At 41.4% G+C, this 24528-nt stretch overlaps 1 protein-coding gene across 2 annotated transcripts in view; it reads right to left on the bottom strand.

Annotated features, from left to right (window-relative positions):
* The window catches only part of PRDM5 (PR/SET domain 5), an 831782-nt gene that overhangs the window by 447040 nt on the left and 360214 nt on the right, over positions 1-24528 (bottom strand). For both annotated transcript variants that reach the window (XM_078676853.1, XM_078676854.1), the window contains exons 10-11: positions 17431-17515; positions 11267-11424 (exon numbers count right to left, since the gene is read on the bottom strand). In XM_078676853.1, coding sequence (XP_078532979.1) covers positions 11267-11424; positions 17431-17515 — 243 coding nt within the window. The remainder of the gene's footprint in view (positions 1-11266; positions 11425-17430; positions 17516-24528) is intronic.

The following is a 24528-nucleotide window of genomic DNA, read 5'->3' as shown; positions in this document are numbered from 1 at the left end:
GGAGTGTCACAGGGTGCGGTAGTGAATAGGGCGAAAGGGAGGTGTCGGGCGGGCACAGTGTGATTCTCAGGGAAGAGCAGCGCAGATGGGGGGAGGTTTATTGCCCATGCATAAGACAGAGAGCGGGGGTGACCAGTGCCTGGGGAAGATGCTTGCGAGGGTGAGGAGCCATGCTACGAATCGACAGCGTGCAGAGAGTGGGTCTGGTCAAGACATCTAAAATGGCTGCCGTGCACGACAAAAGTGTGGCATTTCAAAAAAGGCAAGATGGCGCAGACAATGTTTTTCAACACTTCCTCATTTCCTTCGAATCGAACGTTAACAGACGTTGGGGCATATTACCAAAGTTAAGCGATATTTATCGCTAACGATGCTTACCAACCAATTTTTTACCACTAAGCATCGTCAGAAATTATCGAAGATAAACCTTACTATTATCAAGGTTTATCGCAAATGCGATAATAAACGGCCGCAATGCATGAATATCGCTAAAAACTCAGCGATATTCATGCATTACCGAGCTAATACTCTTAGCCATGTTATCCACCTCCCATTGGATAACATGGCTAAGAACTGCTCAGGGCAGGTGTTACTTTTTGGAGATATTCGCGCTTAGCGCGAATATCTCCAAAAGTTGGTAATAGGAGATAGATATCTTGCATGTTGTAATGCAAGTTATTGTGGTATATGGAACTCATACCATAATCTCTCAGGAAAGCAGAAACTGATCCTTTTGGGACCGCCTAAAAAGGCCTAGGGGGTGAGGAGTACTCTACTTTGCCCCCTTTTCACGTTCCGAACTATTTTATTTTACTCTCTTCTGTAATTACACAAAATACCAGCGATAAGATGCATCGGAGACACACAGTGAGAGAAAGGAGGCCGGAGATGAAGAAGACATGTCAAATACACATTGGAGATAATATAGTGGCAGAAGGGAAGTAAATATGAGTAAACTTACCATGTAACATAAAAATGTTGCACTCTATACTATAAGTCTCATTTTATACTACAATCACTTCGCTACAACCTCATAAATTAAAAATAAAAATAAATAATGTCTCAAACAATTTTTGATTTCTAAATATAAATTTATTCTTCAAAATTTTCTAAATTTGAAACAACTAGTAACATGTCCTCATCAGTAATTTCCTCTTCAATCATCTCATCTGGAATCTCCTCATTAAAAGTCTGCAATGATGATTCTTGTAACTCTATGGTCTCCAAACACTCGATAAATTCGCCATCAAGAGATTGATCAAAAAAATCATTCAAGTCATCTCCTCCTTCTGACAATATTTCATTATTGGTGCTGTCCATTTCAATCAATGTAGTGGAATCATTCAAGTCATCTCCTCGTGACAATATTTCATTATTGGTGCTCTCAATTTCAATCAATGTAGTGGAATCATTCAAGTCATCTCCTCCTTGTGACAATATTTCATTATTGGTCCTGTCCATTTCAATCAATCTAATGGAATCATACAAGCCATCTCCTCCTTGTGACAATATTTCATTATTGGTGCTCTCAATTTCAATCAATGTAGTGGAATCATTCAAGTCATCTCCTTGTGACAATATTTCATTCTTGGTGCTGTCCATTTCAATCAATCTAATGGAATCATACAAGTCATGTCCTCCTTGTGACAATATTTCATTATTGGTGCTCTCAATTTCAATCAATGTAGTGGACAATTCAAAAGAAATTGCCACGGTCTCTTCATTGTGAGCCATTTTATTTTGAAATTGCTTGCTGTAAATTGCAGAAAAAAATAATCACTTTCATTTATCGTTTTTAGTAATACATAATATAAAACTAACTTCATCAAGTATTTAGTATAACAGAAGGACTGCAAATAAATAACAGAAAACATTTTTCAAATTATCTTCAAGTGTACAACATAGTTCCCCTTACAAATTAACAACTCACCTTTTTAAAAGTAGCAGAAGTGTTAGTACTGTGTAAATCAAACACCAGAAATTCACCACCAAAAATTCCTCACAAATGTACCTCAGACAGTAGTATCACAAAATGGCTGTGGTTTCCTCTCATTTGACATATATACATAACCAATTAACTTTCATCACACACAAATACAAAACCAAAGTAACATTTTAATTGGTTCTAAATTTCAACACTTTCAAATGTGTTTTCCCCATGCAATTTTCCATAGGACATTTACATACGTCTACAGCCTGAATGGCTGAACGGAATTACACCAAACTTGGCAAAATGGTACATCAAACCTAAGAGGTCAGGAAGGATCTACTATGCCCCCTTATGGTCATTTCCCCCTTCGCTTTGGCCTCCTCTTGTCTCTCAATCCTACCGAGAGACAAGATGGCGGCCGCTACGGACTGTTTGGAATGTTGACAGACGCCGGAGAACCAATCAGCTTCGCAAAGCTCCGTAACGCGAAAAGTACGCGAAGCGGAGCGCTGTTACAGATATATATCTTTTTTTGAACGTTAATTTCTCAAAATCCACTGGAGCACATATATTGAGACCTAGCAAAGGCACATCGGGCTACCAGTCCCTAATATTTTGCCAAGTTTCGTGCAAATCCATTCAGGTGTTCGATTATTATTATTATTATTTTTTTTTGCCCCGCGGGGCCCTTTTAAAACCTCCACATCAAACCTAGGGGGTCAGCGAGGATCTACTATTCCCCCTTATGGTCATTTGCCCCTTCGCTTTGGCCTCCTCTTGTCTCTCGATCCTACCGAGAGACAAGATGGCGGCCGCTACGGACTGTTTGGAATGTTGACAGACGCCGGAGAACCAATCAGCTTCGCTTCACAAAGCTCCGTTGCGCGAAAAGTACGCGTCCTAGGACGCTGCCCGGTCCGCTGTTACAGATATATATCTTTTTTTAAACGTTAATTTCTCAAAATCCACTGGAGCACATATATTGAGACCTACAAAAGGCACATCGGGCTACCAGTCCCTACAATTTTGCCAAGTTTCGTGCAAATCCATTCAGCCGTTCGGGCTAAAAGTGAGGCCAACCGCCCTATGGAAAACTCAATGTTAAAAACACGTTTTGGGACCCCCCTTTTTTCTCGGCCCCCCCTTGACGAACCCCCCCCAAATTTTCAAGGGCTGCTCAGAAACAAAATGTGCCATTTTCCTGAAAATTTCAGCCAATTCCGTCCACAAACGCCAAAGTTATTAGACATAGAATTTTCAAAAAACCCATAGAGAAAAAATCCTAACTATATATACCTACTGGCGACCGCCAGTAGGTAATATCTATATATATATGTCTCCATAATGCCCAAAGCTACAAGGACGCTACTCCACAGAAAACGGCTTAACAAAACCTTTTATTTCCAAACAGATGCTGACCTCCCAATTAATTCCTTTCCCAACGCGTTTCGAAGCAAACGTGCTCCTTCATCACGGGGGGAAGACTGGCAAACCGGAAAACACACAACTCGAATTTCCGCTGTTTGCATGTGCTCCCTGGTGAGCAGCATGCCGGTAGTTGTAGTGTCACATTAAATCCTCACAGTGAGGTCCGTGATTTTGTCAGGTAAATTCGTGCTTCCATTACAGTGTAAAATATAAACCCTCCAGTGGGTTTCAGAAATTCAGCATCTGTTTAAATTCGAAGTCCTCTGTGCTGCCATTCAGCTCGGGAAATGTTCCCAAACACGCAGGTCTGTATTTGAGTCTTTACAGATGGTGCATCCTCACACGGTTAGGCTGCCGTGTTTAAACATGTCTCCATGATGCCCAAAGCTACAAGGACGCTACTCCACAGAAAACGGCTTAACAAAACCTTTTATTTCCAAACAGATGCTGACCTCCCAATTAATTCCTTTCCCAACGCGTTTCGAAGCAAACGTGCTCCTTCATCATGGGGGGAAGACTGGCAAACCGGAAAACACACAACTCGAATTTCCGCTATTTGCATGTGCTCCCTGGTGAGCAGCATGCCGGTAGTTGTAGTGTCACATTAAATCCTCACAGTGAGGTCCGTGATTTTGTCAGGTAAATTTGTGCTTCCATTACAGTGTAAAATATAAACCCTCCAGTGGGTTTCAGAAATTCAGCATCTGTTTAAATTCGAAGTCCTCTGTGCTGCCATTCAGCTCGGGAAATGTTCCCAAACACGCAGGTCTGTATTTGAGTCTTTACAGATGGTGCATCCTCAAATAGCGGAAATTCGAGTTGTGTGTTTTCCGGTTTGCCAGTCTTCCCCCCATGATGAAGGAGCACGTTTGCTTCGAAACGCGTTGGGAAAGGAATTAATTGGGAGGTCAGCATCTGTTTGGAAATAAAAGGTTTTGTTAAGCCGTTTTCTGTGGAGTAGCCAAAATCACGGACCTCACTGTGAGGATTTAATGTGACACTACAACTACCGGCATGCTGCTCACCAGGGAGCACATGCAAATAGCGGAAATTCGAGTTGTGTGTTTTCCGGTTTGCCAGTCTTCCCCCCATGATGAAGGAGCACGTTTGCTTCGAAACGCGTTGGGAAAGGAATTAATTGGGAGGTCAGCATCTGTTTGGAAATAAAAGGTTTTGTTAAGCCGTTTTCTGTGGAGTAGCGTCCTTGTAGCTTTGGGCATCATGGAGACATATATATATATATATATATATATTGATACCCCTCGGTTCCTTTTCGCCAGAATTTGCCGCGCTCTCTCGCCGGTTCGTAAATCCCCGCGGCAGAACCACGCCGCATTTAAATCCACAACCAATTCCCCCAGCTGGGAGAAAAACAGGACGAAATCGCGTTTGTCTTCACTTATGTGCTTTTTTATTTAATTCTCACAGCATGGAGCTTCTCAAGCAGGCAAGCACAAATCTATGCGTTTCGGGACAGCATATCCCTTGTTCACGATCAATTTGGCTTCAGACTCTCAGTCTCAATATAGTGAGTCACATTATTACATAATTTCCTGTTTGATGTTATTTTGGCCCTCGGCCTTCTGGATGATGTAGTTTTTTGCATTTTTTTAATAATTTTTTTTATCCGTCTGCTAAACCTATGTCCTTCTGCTGCAACTGCCCTTTCCAACGCTGTATTGGGTGTTGTGATTGGTGCTGTGGTTACTGAGATTACCCGTCTCAAAGGTTTGGGCTCTCTCTTCATAATATTAGTATGGATATGGATTCAAAGAACTTGGAAAATAGATTGAGTCTAAAACCAAAGAGGGCCTAGAACAAAACAAAGATATCGAATTTACCTTGCAACCTATTCCTCATTAACTACTTCCTTTCAACTCTCTATTTACTGATGAGTTCAGCAATCACACAAAAGCCTGTGGCGCATCAGGATCATTGGTGGACCATTGTCCAATTTACATATTCAAACACATCCACAACCAAAGAGGGGATGCCATCATGGCCAGAGCTATAATTGCATATTCGATAGCCTGACAGGCTTGAAAAATGGGCTTAGGTCACTACCCCAGCAATACAGCAGTTGCATCCCTCCTTATCAGAATGGAATCATCAAATCCAACAAAGCTAAATCATGCCATAAATTAGTCTGGTCAAATATAAACCTCTCCTAGCCTCTCAGTTGCACTCATTCACATGCATATGTCAGTGTGAAAGCCCTTATAAAACCTGCATCAAAACATCAGCTTCAAGTTCAAATCTATGTAAAAAATATTTGGGCATGTTAGCAAGGGCGTTATCGACGCTTTAGCGGCACTTTTTTGCTGATAAAGCAGCGATTGTTTTATCGCCCAATCAACCAAGCTTTAGTGACAGCTTCCAGGCGATAGCGGCCAGTTTGGGGCCCGCTTTGCATGTCAGCGATATTTATCGCTAATGACATGCAAAGTGAGCGTACCCAAACTGGTGGCAGTCGCTAACACAGCTATCGCCTATCAGCAATACCCGCGACACAATAAAAAATCGCACGCTAACCACGATTAGGGCCAGGATTTTACACCTGGTAAAAACCTGCCTTAGCAATAATAGTCAATGGGAGGTGGATTCTATGGGTAAGTACCCACCTGCCTATTAGTGAGATTTTCCTTAGTGATAGGATTTTTATCGCTGGAAATCTCATGTTATAGATGGGATTCACCGCTATTGCTGGATTTTTTATCGCTTTGGAGATAAACGTTGGTAATACTGAGCTATATCTGCGATAAAATCCAGCGATAGGAGGTGATAAAAAAATCGCGCTAGGCGCGGTTTGCGATAATTATCGCAAGTTGTTGCCAATATGCCCCCTAGAGTTTCATATGGCACTGGGAACAATAAAGAATACTATTGGATAGAAGAGAATTATATTTACCTACATTGTGCCTAGGCTTAAATCCTGATAATTCACAACACATCTGAGACCCTCTGTACTAAAGACGTAGATGCATTTCCCAAAACCGAGATTATGTTAATATGCTGTTTTTTACTAACTTCCCCATTTTATACTGCTCTGTTGTAAACAATAGATACCTTTGTAAAGCACTCTGTTAACCGATTTGATATGATCATGCCATATACATAACAAGCCCTCTAAATAATTCTAAAAAAATAATAAGGGTCTGATTCAATGCAAGTCCTATCCTTCATACAACAAATTGCGGTGGTGCTGGATAGAACCAACTTTCAGTTTATTGTTTTGCAAAGGGCCCTTACATTTCTTCAGGTGGAACAATGATTTTATATTACTGCTGTTATTGTAATATTCTGTTTAGACTGTACCTCAGAAAGTTCAGAACCTGTAAAGGATCACATATAAAACAGTCACTCTTCGCCTGAACTTAAATATGGGAAGCACCCCTTACATCGGATACATCGCATCGCGCTGACATTGCAACGCGGCAATTACATCGTGCCCGTCATTACCTCGCATGTCATTAGGACGCATGCAAGTGCATCGCATTACCTAATACATCGTTAGCGATGACATCGAATTGACTGGGAAGCGAGCGAATAACATGACAGTGTTTACATGTAAAGAACACTGACGGGGGTTATTTTAAGAATGTTTATTTAAGCACAATGACATAAACTGACAGAGGTAATTAAGCAGCGTAAAAACGGTGCATATTTGGAAATATGATTACAAAACAATGTTTAATTAAGCATCAGCATAAAAAGGGTGCATATTTGGAAATATGATTACAAAACAATGTTTATTTAAGCATCATTAGAAGAATGTTTATTTCTGACGGAGGTAATTAAGCAGCGTAAAAACGGAACGGCGAGCATTAACAGAAACAAGCAAAGCGGTGCATATTTGGAAATATGGTTATTTAAAAACGATGTTTATTTGTTTATTTAAGCATCATTGACATCGAATTCATATTTAAGCATCATTGTAAAGCGGTGCATATTTGGAAATATGTTTATTTCAATAAGCAAAACATCAACTTCAGTCACTGCAACAACATGTGGTCTAACGGAAACATATACTGACTTTGGTGCTGACAGACAAGGTTCGCGCCTGCAATCCTCCAATCATACCAAGATTATATACTTATTTTTTTTTCATATACTTATTTTTTACAACAAAATTTGATGGGAAGTTTATTTATCACGCACATCCCCTCATATCAATATATCTGGTGGGTGCATGGGTAGCATGGGTGGATGGATGGGTGGGTGGGTGGATGGATGGATGGATGGGTGGGTGGGTGGGATGGTGGTGTGCGACATCCCCTCATATCAATATATCTGGAGGGTGCATGGGTGGCATGGGTGGATGGATGGGTGGGTGGGTGGATGGATGGATGGGTGGGTGGGATGGCATGGGTGGATGGATGGGTGGGTGGGTGGGTGGATGGATGGATGGATGGGTGGGTGGGTGGGATGGGTGGATGGTGGTGGATTGGATGGATGGGTCGGTGGATGGATGGATGGGTGGGTGGATGGATGGATGGGTGGGTGGATGGTTGGGTGGGATGGGTGGATGGATGGGTGGGTGGGTGGGTGGATGGGTGGATGGATGGTTGGGTGGGTGGGTGGGATGGGTGGATGGATGGATGGGTGGGTGGGTGGATGGCTGGATGGGTAGGTGGATGGGTGGGTGGGATGGGTGGATGGATGGTGGTGGATTGGGTGGATGGATGGATGGGTGGGATGGGTGGATGGATGGATGGATGGGTGGGTGCCTATCAGTTCGTCCTAACAGTCAATACTGGGTTGAAATGTGGTATAGTTCTTCACACAGTACCCTGTCTAATGCTGCATTCCTTCCTGCCCCATAAATGTTTTTTTCTACCATTTGTTCGTTGGTGTGGCACAGTTTCTCACATGGTAACCTGTCTCTCCCACAAGACTGCTTTCTTTGTCCGATAAGTGGGTTTGTGTAACCATCAGTTGTGTTGCGTCCTGCAGACCTCCTAGCCTCCAGTCGGCACAACTTTGTTGCGAAGGAAATCTGGAGCCACAATAATGTAGCAAGGATATTTATTCAAAAACATAGCCCAATAGTGGTACCCCACAGGCCGGCCAGCTTACTGAACGATGCCTCAGAACTCCCCGAAGGAAAATACTCATAGCAAGCGGAACCTCGCAAAGTTCCTTCTTTCCTTAAAGATTGAACACAGATGCATTCTTTATTTAATGTAATTCTGTTTAACTTGATCTTGCACACAATTACTTCTTTTAAGATACAAGACTTGAGGTTGGCTAACATACCGACATGCTGTTCGCTGGGGGTATTCAGCTCGACTTTTTTACTGGCATCTACCAAAACGAGCGAAACACATGGCAGAAGGGCACTCAAAACGAGGGTAACATAGGGCAGGAGGGCACACAAAACGATGCAAACAGAGGGCAGAAGGGCACTCAAAAACGAGGGAAACATAGGGCAGGAGGGCACACAAAACGAGGCAAACAGAGGGCAGAAGGGCACTCAAAAACGAGGGAAACATAGGGCAGGAGGGTACACAAAACGAGGCAAACAGATGGCAGAAGGGCACTCAAAAACGAGGGAAACATAGGGCAGGAGGGCACACAAAACGAGGGAAACAGAGGGCAGAAGGGCACTCAAAAACGAGGGAAACATAGGGCAAAGGGGCACGAAAAACAAGGGAAACACAGGGCATTAGGGCACGCATAAAAGAGGGAAACATAGGGCAGGAGGGCACACAACAACGAGGAAAACATTGTGCAGAGGCAAGAAAAAACGGTGGCAAATAGTGCACACATCCCACGCTATCCATTATGTAAAGTGGTTGCACACTAATTTGCTTCAATGGCCGACACTAACCGTTGGGAGGTCTGAAAACTCAAATTTTGTGACTGGAGGGTAATGTATTTCAATGAGAAGTTCAGGGAGAGGCAAATGCCTGACTGGTGAAAATGCGCGTTTATTCCTCGACCGATTTTAGTTAGATTAGCATTTACGTGGATAAAGACAAGCTTTGCATGTTTTCCGAAACGGCTAACAAGGTGAGCAGTGTGCGCTACACTAAAATTAAGTGTTAAATTAAAGGCAATTATTTTGCGGCTTTACGGGAACATGAAAGGTGCCAGATATAGCCGTAGATCTTAATGCCAAGGTGCCAAGTAGCAAGACAAACCATGCATCGAACACTTTTTTTTTTATAAGGCTCAAACACATCAAATTACAGCGTATTTCTCTAAGGGAAGAGCTAGGAGATACTGACTAAGTAAATCATTGCAACGCATCGCGTTTCCCCCATTCCTGCCAAGAGTTAATATTCTGCACCAGCTGCACGTGCCAGGAACTTTAGTTTTTAAGATAGGGCCGAAGGCAGGCACAGAGAATGAGGGGAACACTTACCGATTACAGGAGGCAGTCCACACGGTACCGGCACAGGGACAAATAGATTAACACACTGTGTGCAACACAATATATACCGCCCCCCCCACACCCCCCCACCAACCCATTGGCGATGTAAAACATCGCGTTGTTAAGTCGCGCGATGTCATGTCGCCGATAGAACAGGCTATCCAAGGCTGTGCCCGCAGTTGCGTCGTAACGACGCGCGATCAAAAAATGGCCGCTGTGATGTCTTCTGCGATGTTTTTCCCGCGATGCAAACGCCCGCGATGAGATTGCTTGCGATGGATAGTCATACAACCCTTAAATATGTCTGACTTTGTCACCCCAGGCATGAGAGAGCTTAAGTGGATTCATTTAGAGCAAACAGTCATATTCAGTATTTTGTTCATTGATTGCAGAGAACTTAACACAATACTGAATATGACTTTTGAGCACGCATACATGTCAGTGAATTTGACTCCATAATCAGGTTTAAATACATAAAAGGACCCAGTACTCCTGGGTCTATGTAGGTATTTCCCATTCCATGGACAGAAAATAAAATTGCCAAAATTTGGTGTAGGGGCATCGGGTGGAATCAGAAAACCTGTGGAAGCTCGTTCTCAAATACACACATGATTGCAGGTTCTGACCCAGCAGGATCCAAGCTATCTTCAAATGTAAAAAATATGGAAGAAAATCAGAGTATTGTGAATCCGACTCTGGAGCAAATGTAATCCTTAACTGAATAACAGTCAAGAGAGACTTGATGCCATAGAGCATACTTTTGACAGCCCGTTAACCACTAAAAGGCCCACCCTACCCATCAAGATGAGACCAGAGCACAAACAGAAGGGCACAGAAATCAAAAATACCGTACCAATCAAGACCACAGTTGACAAACCGTTAATGTCGGAATTCGAGTAACTCCTATTTCATTAGAAATTAGCCATGATATATGCATGTTCTGACTCCAAATCCTATGAAGAGATCCCAAGGTAACATGCTAATGTGGTACCAATGAAATTAAATAAATATATAAATTATTAATCTATTGCAGAACTAATGGTTATTCACTGTGCTGTTGTTTCTGCATGCTCTTGGGCAAGAAATCTATCCGCACCAGAAGTTACAATAGATCCCCAAATCTGTCATCTTATGTTATATTTATGTCGCTCAGCCTACAATTCGAAAATCTCTATGGAACTATCCCTTACTCATTGCCTTTAGACAGAGCCACTGTTCATGGGTGTTAACATACGGTGCTGTACATATGGCATTTGCTCCAAGACGACCAGTCTAGAAGCACAATTCTGTCGTCATGGTAGGTGTCAAATGTATACTGTCCTTTCAAGCCAAAAGGTCAAAGATTTGTAGGCTTTATTCCCATTCATAACTGTCCTGATCAAGCAGAGGCTAGCAAAGGCTGTCAATGTTTTCCTACACAACCTGCTTATATGTCGTAGAGTTTCAAGTACATGACATACATTTAGGCGAAAATCAGCATCTCAATTTAGTGCTTTCATGGAATGAAAAAAATAATTCTACGGGGACTTTACCTTCTTGTGGTTCTTGTAAACATTTCTGTGGGCAAATCCCTTTCCGCAAAGCTTGCACTTGTATGGTTTATCTTCACAGTGAATTATTTTGTGCGCAGCCACTTGATCAAGTCGTTTGAAGGATTTAGCGCAAACCTCGCAGGTGTAGGGCCTCTTTTCTGCAGGAAAACCGTGAGGACATTTAATCTCACGCAATTAAGTCAAGCCAATTAAGATTAAAACAGTCAGACAGACATTTCATGCCCTTCATGTTAAAATAGTTGCATGGCATTTTGGAAGACAAGTAGTGTAATATCCCAAGATACCAGCGCATTCTTTTCCATGATCAGTTCTAATGCCAACCTCTGATTAATTAGCTGAAATCAAAAGAGGATGACTTCAAAGAGAGAACGCCTGGTTCCAGATGACTTAAATGCAAGCAGGCATGACAATTTAAAATGTCTAAAACTTCCTTATCACAATATAAAGCTGGTGATTTGCTTCACACATACCTAGAAATTATTGGAGGGTTCACTATGCAGTAGCATATTGCAACGCAAAATGGTTCTCACACGCTCAGTGAAAAATGATTCACACTAAGGGGACGATTTATCATTGTACTGTGCCATGTGTGGGAACGCAAGGGCAACGCAATACTTAAGTCAGATTTACTTACCTACTTACTTACGTCAATGTCCAGACTACTTACAATTCAGAAAGCTGCTAAAGACCTATCTGTTCTGAGGTGTGTTTGCCTGGCTGTAGCTCCCAGTCCTAGCACGGAGATACCCCTGACAGGGTGATTTGGGCGCTATATAAATTATAAAATATCAAACATCAAGCAATGCAAGATCACCTTTCACGACCCTGCATTGCTTGGTAACCGTAGAGTGATCAAACAGTGCAAGTCACTGCCTTACGTTACTCTGCCCTGGGAAGGTTTTCCACAGGTGGAGCCTGCGTGTTCCCAAGCAACTAACTACCTATGGATTTCGACGCATTCCCAGATTTACCAAGACTGGTAAACCTGGGAATGCGTCAAAATGCTAGGCCTTCCCTGGGGAGGGCTATCTTTATTCCTCCTTGTTAGTTTCCTCTTTCTAAGTGTGCTGCATACTGCACCTTGGGATGAGCCAGGGTTTGAATAGCCAGGGTTTGCATATGGATAACTAGGAGCAGCAAATTAAAACCCTAGGTTATGGCTTCTTAACAAACATGCAGCACTTGCTCTTGCTTTGGGAACACCTTGCCCCCCCAAAAAATACGAGGAAGTGATGCTAGCACTTCCTATTATTGTTAGTGTGGAAAATTGAGTTATCTTACAATTAATCAACAGGATCTAGATTTCCAAAATACGTGATTAAATCAAATGTATTTAAGGGCTCAGGAAAGACTTGATTGGCTGCTTAAGGGACATGCACACATAAAGTCGCAAGACACATGAAAGAAAAATGGACAAAGTTTGCATTTTTGTAATTTTTTACCAAACTTGTCTCCTGCACTGCTGAATTACATGTCGAACCCTTGGGTAATTTCCAGATGAAACTGTGATGCCTAATGCAGACTCTTGCTGTACACAGTGCTTGACCTAGTTCACAATGTATTTTCCTTTGCAGTAACACACTCAGCAGTAATGGTATGCTTATGCTTACCCCAGATTAGCTACTTAAGATCACTATGCTGAATTCGAGTGAAAGGGTGAATTGTTTATAAGAAAACTCCCCTTGTTCATACTATTACTGTTGCTGCTGGATGGTGTTACACCTAAGGTTCTTATATGCTTTGAATACTTTGCATACCACTATTGCAAACTCCTCCTTATCTTAACATGTATCTTTGTGGCAGGACATTTTCTGCAGGAGAAGAACTTGTTTTGAATACTGTGGCATGTATTCTTCCAAGGTAAACAATATCCCAAGTCTGCACTATTAGAACCAGGGAGCAGTCTCTGCAGTGTCTGTAGTGGTTGAGGTGTCGGTTAATGAAAAGAGGCAGTAGGAACTATACAGAAACAACCCAGACAGGTTCGGGTGAAATGTGTCACCTAAGAGTGCCTGAACCCTGCTTTTTCAAAAATACATATTGAGGCTTTGAATTTGGTGTGATGTCAAAAACCCCGACTATGAAGAAAACCCCAGCTATATAAGATCTCCTGAGAGAGGCAATTATGCCCAGGTAGTGTGCTTACATCGTAAGGATTGGACTCATCATGAAATCGATTTGCATAAATTGATCATTCAGTGTGTTAATCTGCATAAGCTGCCTCTGGTAATGCTTGGTCTTGTAGGGGGGAACGAGCTGTAACTCATCCTTCATGCACTCATTCTCTTGCTCACGTATGCACTCACTCTTGTACTCATTCATTCGCTTATGCTCTAAAATGCTTCTGTGATTCCCCGTATAGAGGCCTCCACCAAACTTTTCTACCTCACTGACACACTTCACCACACTCACTCATGCATTTAACCCAGCAGTCCAAGATCCCGAAATCCTACAATAAAACAGACAGGGGTCTGTACTAGGGGGTGCCATAACTCACTTACTTAGTCATAGCACAATTAAGAAAAAGTACAGCATAATTATGCAACATTATGCAAAATTAGGTGAAGAGCATAACCTAGCATTTAACACTATTGTCTTAGTGCAAAATGAATCCTCACATTCAAAATTGACATGAGCATACATTTTACACCAAGAAAATAGCGCTAAATGCAACAGAGCACGTACAGCAGCAGATGCTCAGCCACACTAAGGGGCTCATTAAGATATCGGGCAGACCGTCACCGCCCGTATGGTTGTGGCGATCTGCCCACAAAAAACCACCGCCAGCATAAGAATTTCCCTCGCCACATTACCATGGTGGGGGTGTACCCCGGCGGACGGGAAGACCGTCCACCGTTTTTCTGCCGGTAGACAATCCGCCAGATTGCCTACTGGGCAGAAAAGCAGTTTATATGGTGGCGTTGTCTGGTAGACACCGCCATCCATATTATTATGCAGGCGGGGTGTTGCCTTTTCGTGGCGGCAACGCCGCAACTGAAAGGGAGGCGGTTTTTGCCAGGATTCTGGGGGGTGTACATGGGGGGTACCTATGGTACCCCCCTGCAGTTCCATGTACAACATGGCAGGCACCGGGCGGTGCCTGCCACGTTGTGCATGGAAGTGCACGCCATGCCTTCTTGGCATTATGGCGGGCAGTGCTGTGAGCCCACTGCAATGTCAAAAATGCAGGATTCGCCCGCCAGTATGGCAGGTGCATCCTAATGTCACCAACAGGACCCCTGCACCAATGGCGGGCGGTTCCGTACCACGAATGGATGGCAAAGTCCACCCGTCATCCTAATGACCCCCATAGTTTGTTGTACTTGTGCTCTTGCAGTAGGATTTTTGCAAAAAATTACTTATAATAATGAGAACAGGCACAATTCCATAATTTGGGGTCATTATGTGTCAATTAGAGTAACACAAAATTACAGGAATTATTGCGACGTAATTAAAATTTCACCCAGACCTAGTCTGTACTGAGAAACGCTTAACCTTACATGTGCCTGGATGTTCCCAAATTTGGGCCTGTCAGCTCCTTGGTCATTAGGTCATGAGCTTAGAGGCACTGTCACAGCAGTCATCTAGGTGGTACAAAAGGGGGTGGTGATGGACGGAGCATCTGAACCAATCAAACACTCACACCCAGTCAACAGATCTGGGTTTAATCCATCACCGTTCTTTAGCCCACTCTGTCAACCCAGTTCAGACATGGCCATATGCAAATCAGTCTGACCCTGTGCCTCATGGGAACAGTCCAGCCCGAACTGCCAATCCGTGGCTTCCCTGGACCGGAAACAAGCTTCCGAGGACCGGTTTCTGGCCTTTCAGCCGTCCATCACCACCCCCTTTTGTACCACAGCAGTCATCTAGGCAACATATGGTGACGTCCTACTCTTTGGTCACCTAGTTCAGGCCACCTTAAAATAGGCAGAGTGCAAGGACAAAGTATTCATCCTTCTCAAACCTAAAGAAAAGACCAGGAATCTTACTGTCAGTCTCAGATGTCATCCTTTTTCCTTTACCTGACTAGTCTTATATAATGTACTGATCTGAAATTGGCAGCCTTTTGGATTCTGTGGGGAGACACTGGTATAGGGGAAGAGATGGCATCCTTCTATTTCTTCTGATCCAAGCTATTTGTTACCGAAAACAGACTCATTCACTCATGCATGCACAACCATAACCATGCACACTGATTTAATTTCTCTCGCTCTCTCTCTCTCTCCCTCTCTCCCTGTTTTCCAGTCTTTCTAATGGCCATGCCATTAATTCATGCCCTGCGAACTTGATAACTCAGATCAGTGTACAATTGTATGAATCACAGCTCTTACCACCCACCCCAGCACATGCCACACATGCAATATCAGACTGCCATCAGACTACTATAACAAACTACCATGAGGGCACCTTACACCCAAGAAATCTCACTTTTCCAACTTTACCTAAAATTAGATTTTCTCAAACAAAGCATACTAGATAAACACCCTAACACACCATTACACCTTCATGTGCAGAACGTACCATACATATCATATAGCTTATAAAAGCAATGCCAACTTAACAACATTTCCTATCACTACACCACTTCGAACCATTCAGGTAACATTAGTTTAAACACACCTCGCCCTCTTATTCAGAACAAGGCACTAAAGCTATATAGTTTTCAAACACAGAAAACTCAACAGCACTTCTCTCTTCAACATTTCACTAGCATATATCTTAGAAACATTCAGATAATGTTATCCAAAACCCAAATTACATCATAGTAATTTTCCTGGGTAGCAAACCTGTCTAGAAAATAATCTGCGTAAGCTAGGTGTTAGGAAGCAAACCACTTAGCTAAACATAAAATGGCCCACCCATCTATACAAAAAAACCACAAAACAAAATGATCTCTCGTAGAATCAAATTTTTGTGAATTTCACACTAATAAACGCTACAATTTCAAATGACAATAAGTAAACTAGAATGTTTATAAACCTGTACTAAAAACATAAACCAACATAATAAAACAACTGCACAACAGATCAATGGAAATTCCAGAACTGTATAAAAAGGGAACTAATTAGGAGTAACTGTGCCACACTAATGGCAAACATCTATACATAGTTGCTTAACACTAATATAGCATAAGAGAATCAAGAACTCATGTGAAAGGATTTAGTGAGATCTTGACCATATTTTAAGTTAAGAAAGGATTTTGACTGAGTCTCACTAAACTTTTTGTCTGGTTTGACTGTTGCCAGCTGGACCTCAGGTTGGCACACTATCATGAGGAACTTCAGTCCCTGCAACGTACCTTGAAATAATGTCTGACATGTAAGACATCCAGCAGTGGTAAGGAATCTTTTTCTGATGCAATTTTTATCAAAACGATGGCCAAAGATTTTCCTTTGACTTACATTGAGTCTGGTCCTAATAGCAAGGCAATGCCTTCTCTCCAAAACTACTAATCCTTTTAACCTATATTAGGGTACCACAATAGTCAATATGACCACTGAACACAATGTCTACAGCCAGGCCTGGAAATAGCCCCAGTTTTTCATGCTTAACCAACAGGAGCGGAGTTAGGGCCCTAGAGCTCACCCTCTAACCACTAGAGGCAATCCATGCAAAACCATCAGTAGGAATCTGTCTTTAACCTAATGTTCGCCCCTATAAGCCAACCAAGTTGGGCATTAATAAGACCATAAGGAAAAAATATGCTAACTGAAATAGATATAGTGAACTGGCACAACAATTGAGCAACGAAGCCAGGCGTATGATTCTCTGTAGTTAGTGGAAACAAGAGTAACGCAAGGTACAGAACTTCAACAACGACCACAGGCCCACATGTCTGAGCCCATACTGCCTCATTTAAGTTTTAAACTGTATACACAATTTGCAGACCTTTTGTTGCCTGAAAGAAAAATCTTAACAGTTAGCAAGGCAGAGGCAAATGATGGAGTACACATTGCATATTTATTGTGACCTAGAAGTTTAAAAAACGATGCTTCCCAGTGACTAGAAATTAACTATTTTTGTAAAATGTACTAAACAAGCAACATTTTGCAGTAAAATAACACAGTCTACTCACCTTCTCCTTCCCTAAAACAGAACATTAATACAAACCAGGTCTTAAAAAGAGAATAATGTCATACCTGAGTGGGTTATCATGTGGCGCTTTAGTTGGTTAGCGGAAATAAATTTCTTTTCACAGTCCTGGCAATCAAAGATCTCGTGAACCTGCAAAATGAGTGTTTAGTGTTAATTAATTATGTGCCTTCCGCGGGATCACACATCCACACTGAGCAGAGCAACTTCTTCAGCAGTGGGTAATTATTTCTTATCCCGAAGCTCTGCCACTTTTCACAGATGAGTTGTGATCTCTACCTTAATAATGCCTTTCGGAATAGAATGTGTTTCAGAAAAGAAATGTAAATATATTTAAATACAAAGAGAATACTTATAAATGCATGCATTCAAAGCAACCAGGCTTGCATAAAGGAACCTTGGAATTGTTATCCAAAGTATTTAGAAAAATTAAATCAGTAACGTATTGAACAGTTTGGTAGCGGCATTTATCTTTTACCTAAAACTATAGTGTATCATAAGCCGTGTGATATATATTAAAGAAACTTAAAAAATTGTGCAACAATCATATTCCAACGATGTTCTTTATTGCATATATTGAACGTATCTTTTTATTTCTTTTATCGTTCCTCAGTTTGATTTACTTTGCTAAATTGTCAAGGGAAATCTAATATAATGAGAACTTATTTTGTCTGTCAAAACTGACAACATAAAAGCATGCTCAGCATAAGCCTAGGCAAAACCATTAATTCTGAACACAAAAAACGAATAAAAAAATCGGAGACTGTAAGAAATGAAAGAACTTTTCGGGAAACACTTCTTGGAAAACCTAACATACACTATGTTTATTTAGAAAAGATTAAAATAATTTTTTAGATATAATAAAGGATTCTCCAGACTGTAAATAACACATGGCAAAAAGGTCTCTAAAAAGAGGAAAGAAATTATGCTAAATTGACATTAACGATCAGAGGAGGTCTGTCAACTGTCACGAGCTGTCAAAGAGACATCACAGTGGACGTATCTGAATAATACAGTTCAAGGGCTTCCTAATACGAAGATATTGCTTTTATATGTGAGTTTTTCTTTGATTGTACAGGCTCCACCAATCCCATACCAGCATTATAATGTCTTTCTTCATTCCCTGTTCCACAATACCTACCAGAAAGGATAAACAGAATATGAATATAATAATACTTTCCTTTTATTTCATTGGAAATATTCAGTAAAGGACAGGTCCCTGAGGTGCATTAAATGGAATATTTAATTATATTTCTTATTTATCCTACAAATGTATTCTATTCGACCGCAAGCAATCTTTAAACATTAGGAGACTGGCTCAATATGACCAGATATAAATAAAAAAAGATGAACTTGACGTCACCATTCCAATTTCTTGTAACCTGTACATTTCACAGGCTCACTAAAAGTTTGCCAGCCTTTTTATGCTTAAATTTTACATCAGTGATTTCATTATCACATGGGATATTTGTGATATTACCATAAGATCAGCTTTGAACAGGACGCAAAACTTTTCATTAATTGTTCATATTTAAAGCTCCATCGTTAGAGCAAAACCTTTGTTTGTGATACAGTGAAGTGGTATTGACGTATTTATAATGCGGTAATACAACTATATACAACATTTCAAAATGATGTTAGATGCAAGATCAATCACTAAAAGCTCATTGAACATGCGTTTTGCACCTCATCACCTGCTCTAAACGAGAGTCTATGTATCTTATTAGTAGTTAAGTCTTCCAGAACCCAGGTAAGTGTCTTTGCAAACAAAAAGATGCAGGTACAGAATTGACGAAATGCTCAATTGACGAATTATGTATTTGAAGCCCCAAAAGTCTTCTTTGGCAACTATGAAATACATTGTTGCTGAAAAATGAAAAATTATACACTATAATTCATTAAGGTACAAATGTACAAACATTAGGAATGCTGAATTTCCTAATTGCGATTATCTCAGAATCGCAATTAGGAAATCGGTACTCCTAATGTATAAATCTTTGTATTCCCAAATAGCGATTCCTAATAGGTCACAAATTGTCCAGCCTCTTGAATATTAATTCACAATTTGTGACCCATTAAGAATTGTCGCAATGTCACCGATGGTGGCCTGCTGGGGTCACCAGACCACCATGTCTGTAATTGCTTTTTAATAAAGCAATATTTGTTTATTTTTAAATGCAGTCCTTTTTTTACTTAAAGGAAAATGGGATGCATTTAAAAAAGAAAATGAAACATTTAAGTTTCTTTTTTTTATTAGCAGGCCCTGGTCTCTTGGACCACTGCCTGCTTTTGAAAAATATAGCGTTTTTTAAATTCTCAAAGGGGAGCCCTTCCCATATGTGAATGATGTAACCCACTTTTAAACTGGTGGTAAATTACAACTCTTTGGTGACCGGAATTCGGTAGCAAATCAGTAATACATACCATGCCAGTTCGGTATTTGGAAACAACGCTCTAAACACACCCCTTCCCAATACCAAATCGCAAATGCAAAATGCGATATGGTAGCAAGTCCTAATCACATTTTGCCTTTTGCTCATTTTAAAAAGCATTTTGCAGTTGCAATCAGCCTGTATCTGCAAATCGGGCTGTATGCAACACCAAAAATGCTTGGTACGTCTGGCCCTTAATGTCTGGTAAATATCTAGTTGATGATGGATTAAATAAGCAATAAGGATTTTAAAGACGGAATGTGTCATTCAAAGTCAGCTAGAGTTGATGGTACCGCTTCTGATGGGCAGGCTAATCGATGCACAACTTCCATGGCCATGTCATTGTTGAGTTTTCTTCTTTGCAACTGCCGTGCAAGACATATGGTGATCAACAAAATGAAAAAAGCTAAATTGGCCCCAGCATGCTAGACGAAACCTCCCAAATGTATTTGCAAATTTAAAAGCACACCCAAGCTTCGGAGGTTTGCTCTAAAATAAAAAAGCTGACTGAGCTACCATAATATGGTGGCCAAGCTGCATTGTAGTTTTCTGAAGGTATTCTTGCTGCATTGGTAGAAGCACATTTTGAGAAAATTCTACATCAGCATGGCAGGAAATACTAAATCTGGAGGGTGAGTTGCCACAGGCTGGAGGAGACGATGCCTTCTCTACCCCAACGGTTTGGCAGTCTATCCACCAAATTTCATTTCACGTCAGGCTTTAATTACCTCATTTAAAGTCCGGTCGTCATGAATGACCCACTGAAAATTGGCAGGGTTCCCGAAAGCTCAACACATAGTTTCCAGATCTCATTTAGAACTTTTTACAAACAAACCCTTGATATGGATGTTTCATTCTGATCCATAAACAGAATGATGATCTGGCACCATAGGATTGTTTGTCAGGCATTGAATTCTTCTCTAAAGTGCTTCTTCAGTATCATCTGAAGTACTTTTGTTGGAAATCACCCATCACACCAATGGCAATCTCTATATTTTCTGGGTGTGCTTGTGCAATTTAACCCCAGCCACACATTAAATAACCCTCTAATCACCCACAATACATTCAATGCCATATTATTAGGCTCTGTTTACAAGTTGCTTTAACACACCTGGTAATTATTTACCGTGTGTTAAATTCTTTCTTTTCTGAGTTTTCAACTTGGAAATGAGGTATAACTTGAAGAATAGATATCTGAATCACCAAATTCCACATGCATTCTTATTTTTCGAGCCTTTTCTTCCAATATAGTCCAACAGTGATAAATAGACTTGGGGTATTCAGAATCAGCACAGACCATGCATTTGGAGGGATTTAGCAAGAGCAGACACATTCACCCACATGATCCACCTACAGTAATACTAGATCAGGGGCTGCATTGCTCTTTCAGCAATAGGGAAAGCTACATTGATGTAGTCAGGTAGGGATATTTTCCCATTTTCATCTACAAATCTGTGTACAAAGAGAGGCCATTATATACCAGCACCAGGTCAAAGTACCTTCTGAGAGGAGCAGAATTTTTAGCACAAACATGTGGTCTATATTTTGGACCTTTGATAGCCTTAGTGAGTAGGCAAGAAGCTCCCTCTGCCCCTTCTGGGGATCTGGGGAGTCCAAGGGAATTTTGGGCTTGGGCAATCCTCTTTAACAGGGCTCTTCCCCCTCTCCAAAGGCAGATAGCATGACCAAGGGATTGCTGAATCGAATAAGGATAGGGAATCCCTGCATCCTGATTCACTCATGGAAAGTGGGACCTTGGGCACACGTTCATTGATTGGTCAGTGACATTTCTACTTTATTGTGAATGACACTGCCACTCTGTGGATTGTGAAGATAAACAGTGTGTATCTTCACAGGAATATAGTTTTCTGTGCTCCCAAACTGGTCGAAATTTTGAAACATATGTTGGATAATACAGTAGAAATCTATTACCTAATGTGGCTCTTTTGCCTTGGAAGTACTAATCCAAAAACATATTAACATTTTTGGTAGTTCAAAAAGCAGAATAAAGCTGGCTGCAAATATGATCAGATAGAGCAATAATTGGCACGCCCCAACTGCAGAGGCAAGAACCACTACACTCTTTAAAAATGAAGAGTGTAGTGGTTCCACTACACTCTTCCACTACACTCTTTAAAAATGAAGTAAAAGCTATCCTCATGGCTAAATACACTTGAACTATTATCTCGAACTCTGTTAATACTCTGTACCGATCTGTACCACATGTTTGACCCCTTTGCTTAGTTGTATTAGCTGTCTTATTACTCACATGATTGGCTTTGCAGCCACCTATTTGTACTGTTTGTTATATTGATTTATCTGTCTGACTATGCTCCCTCATGTACCCCTTCTATGTAAAGCGCTCTGCTGATATCTGCAAGGATCTTGTCTGCGCTATATAAAACTTTCAAAATAAAATAAATAAATAAAATAAACCATTTTTTGAGACTCCCTCCTTGAAGAAATTTAACTAGTGAGCAAAAAATTTGCTGCCTTTCGGATGATTATGGCAATGGATGAAAGCATTGATTTATTACATTGAAAGTTAATGCTGCCATGAGTTGGACATGGAGCTACATTATCAACTACATTTCATTGAAAGGCAAAGGAAGAACTTCTGTTGCTGATTTATTATTAGAACTGTGGTAACGCTAACTAAAAGATGTTTTTTGTTCAATTTTTTTTAAAGTTGATACAGAAAGATAAAATTCTAGAGCAAAATAGATAAGCACAGAGACAGTCCACTTTCCAAATATATCATAAAACAGATTCTATCTTATTAAAGGGGAATGAGAAAATTACGCAGTCTGTCAGTAGTAATTAAGAAATACATTATTAACATAAATACATTATCGGAAGCCATATAAAGACAAAATGTAGTAAACCTATGAATTACTGATCTAGAGAGTACATAATAACCTTGATATGGTTTTTTGCTCTTGCCAAGATATGGCGCAAGTCCCCCATTCAACAGCAATGTTCCAGATTATAGAGGGAGAAGTAGATTATTGACTTTCTTTAAAAATGACGCAAGTATGATGGGCATATACGTGACAAACTTTGCATGATACAAAAGAGTTTGATCAAAAGTGTACTAATGTGTAGAAGGCATAAGGTACAGGGTCTCTTCTGAAATGTTAAAAGAAATTCAGATTATGATCAGAAATAATACAGGAAAAAGGTTAAACAGAAATATATGGTATAAGAACTTCAGCAACCCAAAGCACATCCAGCATAGCGTAGTGTTTATGTGAAAATGAATAATGCAGTTTAAACTGATTTGAGCCAACTCTATGTTGCCATATCCTAAACTGATCATATTACACCAACATAGGGCCTCATTACGTTGTCGGGTGGACACAGTTGCGGAAAGGAGCCACCTTGTAAAGTTGTAAAAAAGCTGCCATTGTAAAATGGATGTTCTGAAATATCCCTGCCACATGGTGCACGGATGTTTAGGGGGCATCATAGACGCCGCCAAGGCAGTGGCGGCTCTTCTGCCAAAGCGGAGGAGCGTCGCCCCACTGCTATTCAGCAGTGTAAGAAGAAAGGAAATGATAATACCTCAATGTTACTATCATTTAATTTTGTAGGTCTCACTAGTGAATGCAGCGCATACGCTGCTTCGTTTGCGAGCCTCTATTGCTGCCGCTTTCTGTCCTGAAGGGAGACAGGAGGTGGCATGCCGAACAGGAGATGTGCACACGTACGGACAGGAGATGTGCACTCTGTACGCGTGCACATCTCCTGTCCCCAGAGGCTGGCAGCGCGTGCAGCGTGAGCTTTCAGTTTCTCTCCCCTGTCGGCTCCACTGAGCCAGCTTGGTTTTGAAAGCAGTTACCATGCACGTTACTTGCAATGAATATGCGTGCATGGAGGAAGATAATAGAACAGGGCAAGTGGGTAGTGCTGCATCTCTTTAAAGGTTGAGTTTTGTTTGTATCTTTCCCTCATCGCTCCGCAACGAGATTGTTCAAAGCGCTATATGCTTGTTTCCTTTCACTTGTGTGCAGAGGCGGAGGGAGTGAAGTGAAGCTGAGTGACAGTTTTAGTGCTGGGCTGGATCCTGCTTTGAGGGAGGGAGCCAGGGAGCACGTTAGCAGCAGGAAGTGCTCTTCTCGAGGATGCCTTTGAATGAATGGCAGTGGTTTCTTGCGTCCGCCAAGTTCTTTAAATTTGTATGACTGACTGTGGATCAGGTTTGTATCTAGGGGGTGCAGGAAGCAGGCAACTCTGCACCAATGGCGGGAGGCCTCGGAGATAACCTGCGGGTCCTGAGGAGTCATAATTGCAGTGCCAGTGCCTCTGTAAGTACCGATATGGCACCTTTCAAGAATCCGAGCACGGAAACCTCCAGTTGTGTGCATTTATTTTTCTGTGTCTTTTTATATTTTATTTCTGCCGTCCCCATAGCACCATTAGAGGCACAGAGAGGTCAGGTTTTTATCTCTGGTTCCGTCCGGCTACTAAACTCTCTTTAAAACTTCTAACATTATCACGCTACCTACAGTGCTTAGAAATAACATTAGTGCAATATGAAGCTCTATTTAAAAACATGTTGGTGCTTTCAGCAGAACACGGTGGCGGTGTTGCTAAGTAAGGCCTTGTTTCCCTCCAGGCTGACCCTATCTCCCGCAGCATTGCGCACCCCCTTCCCTCCCCCATGTCTGAGCTGCAGCTGATGCTCACGGTGTCCCCTCCTATCCCCGGATT

This window comes from Lissotriton helveticus, chromosome 2_1 (assembly GCF_964261635.1).
Source record: "Lissotriton helveticus chromosome 2_1, aLisHel1.1, whole genome shotgun sequence".
NCBI classification, from domain to species: Eukaryota; Metazoa; Chordata; class Amphibia; order Caudata; family Salamandridae; genus Lissotriton; species Lissotriton helveticus.
This window is presented reverse-complemented; position numbering and strand designations above follow the sequence as displayed.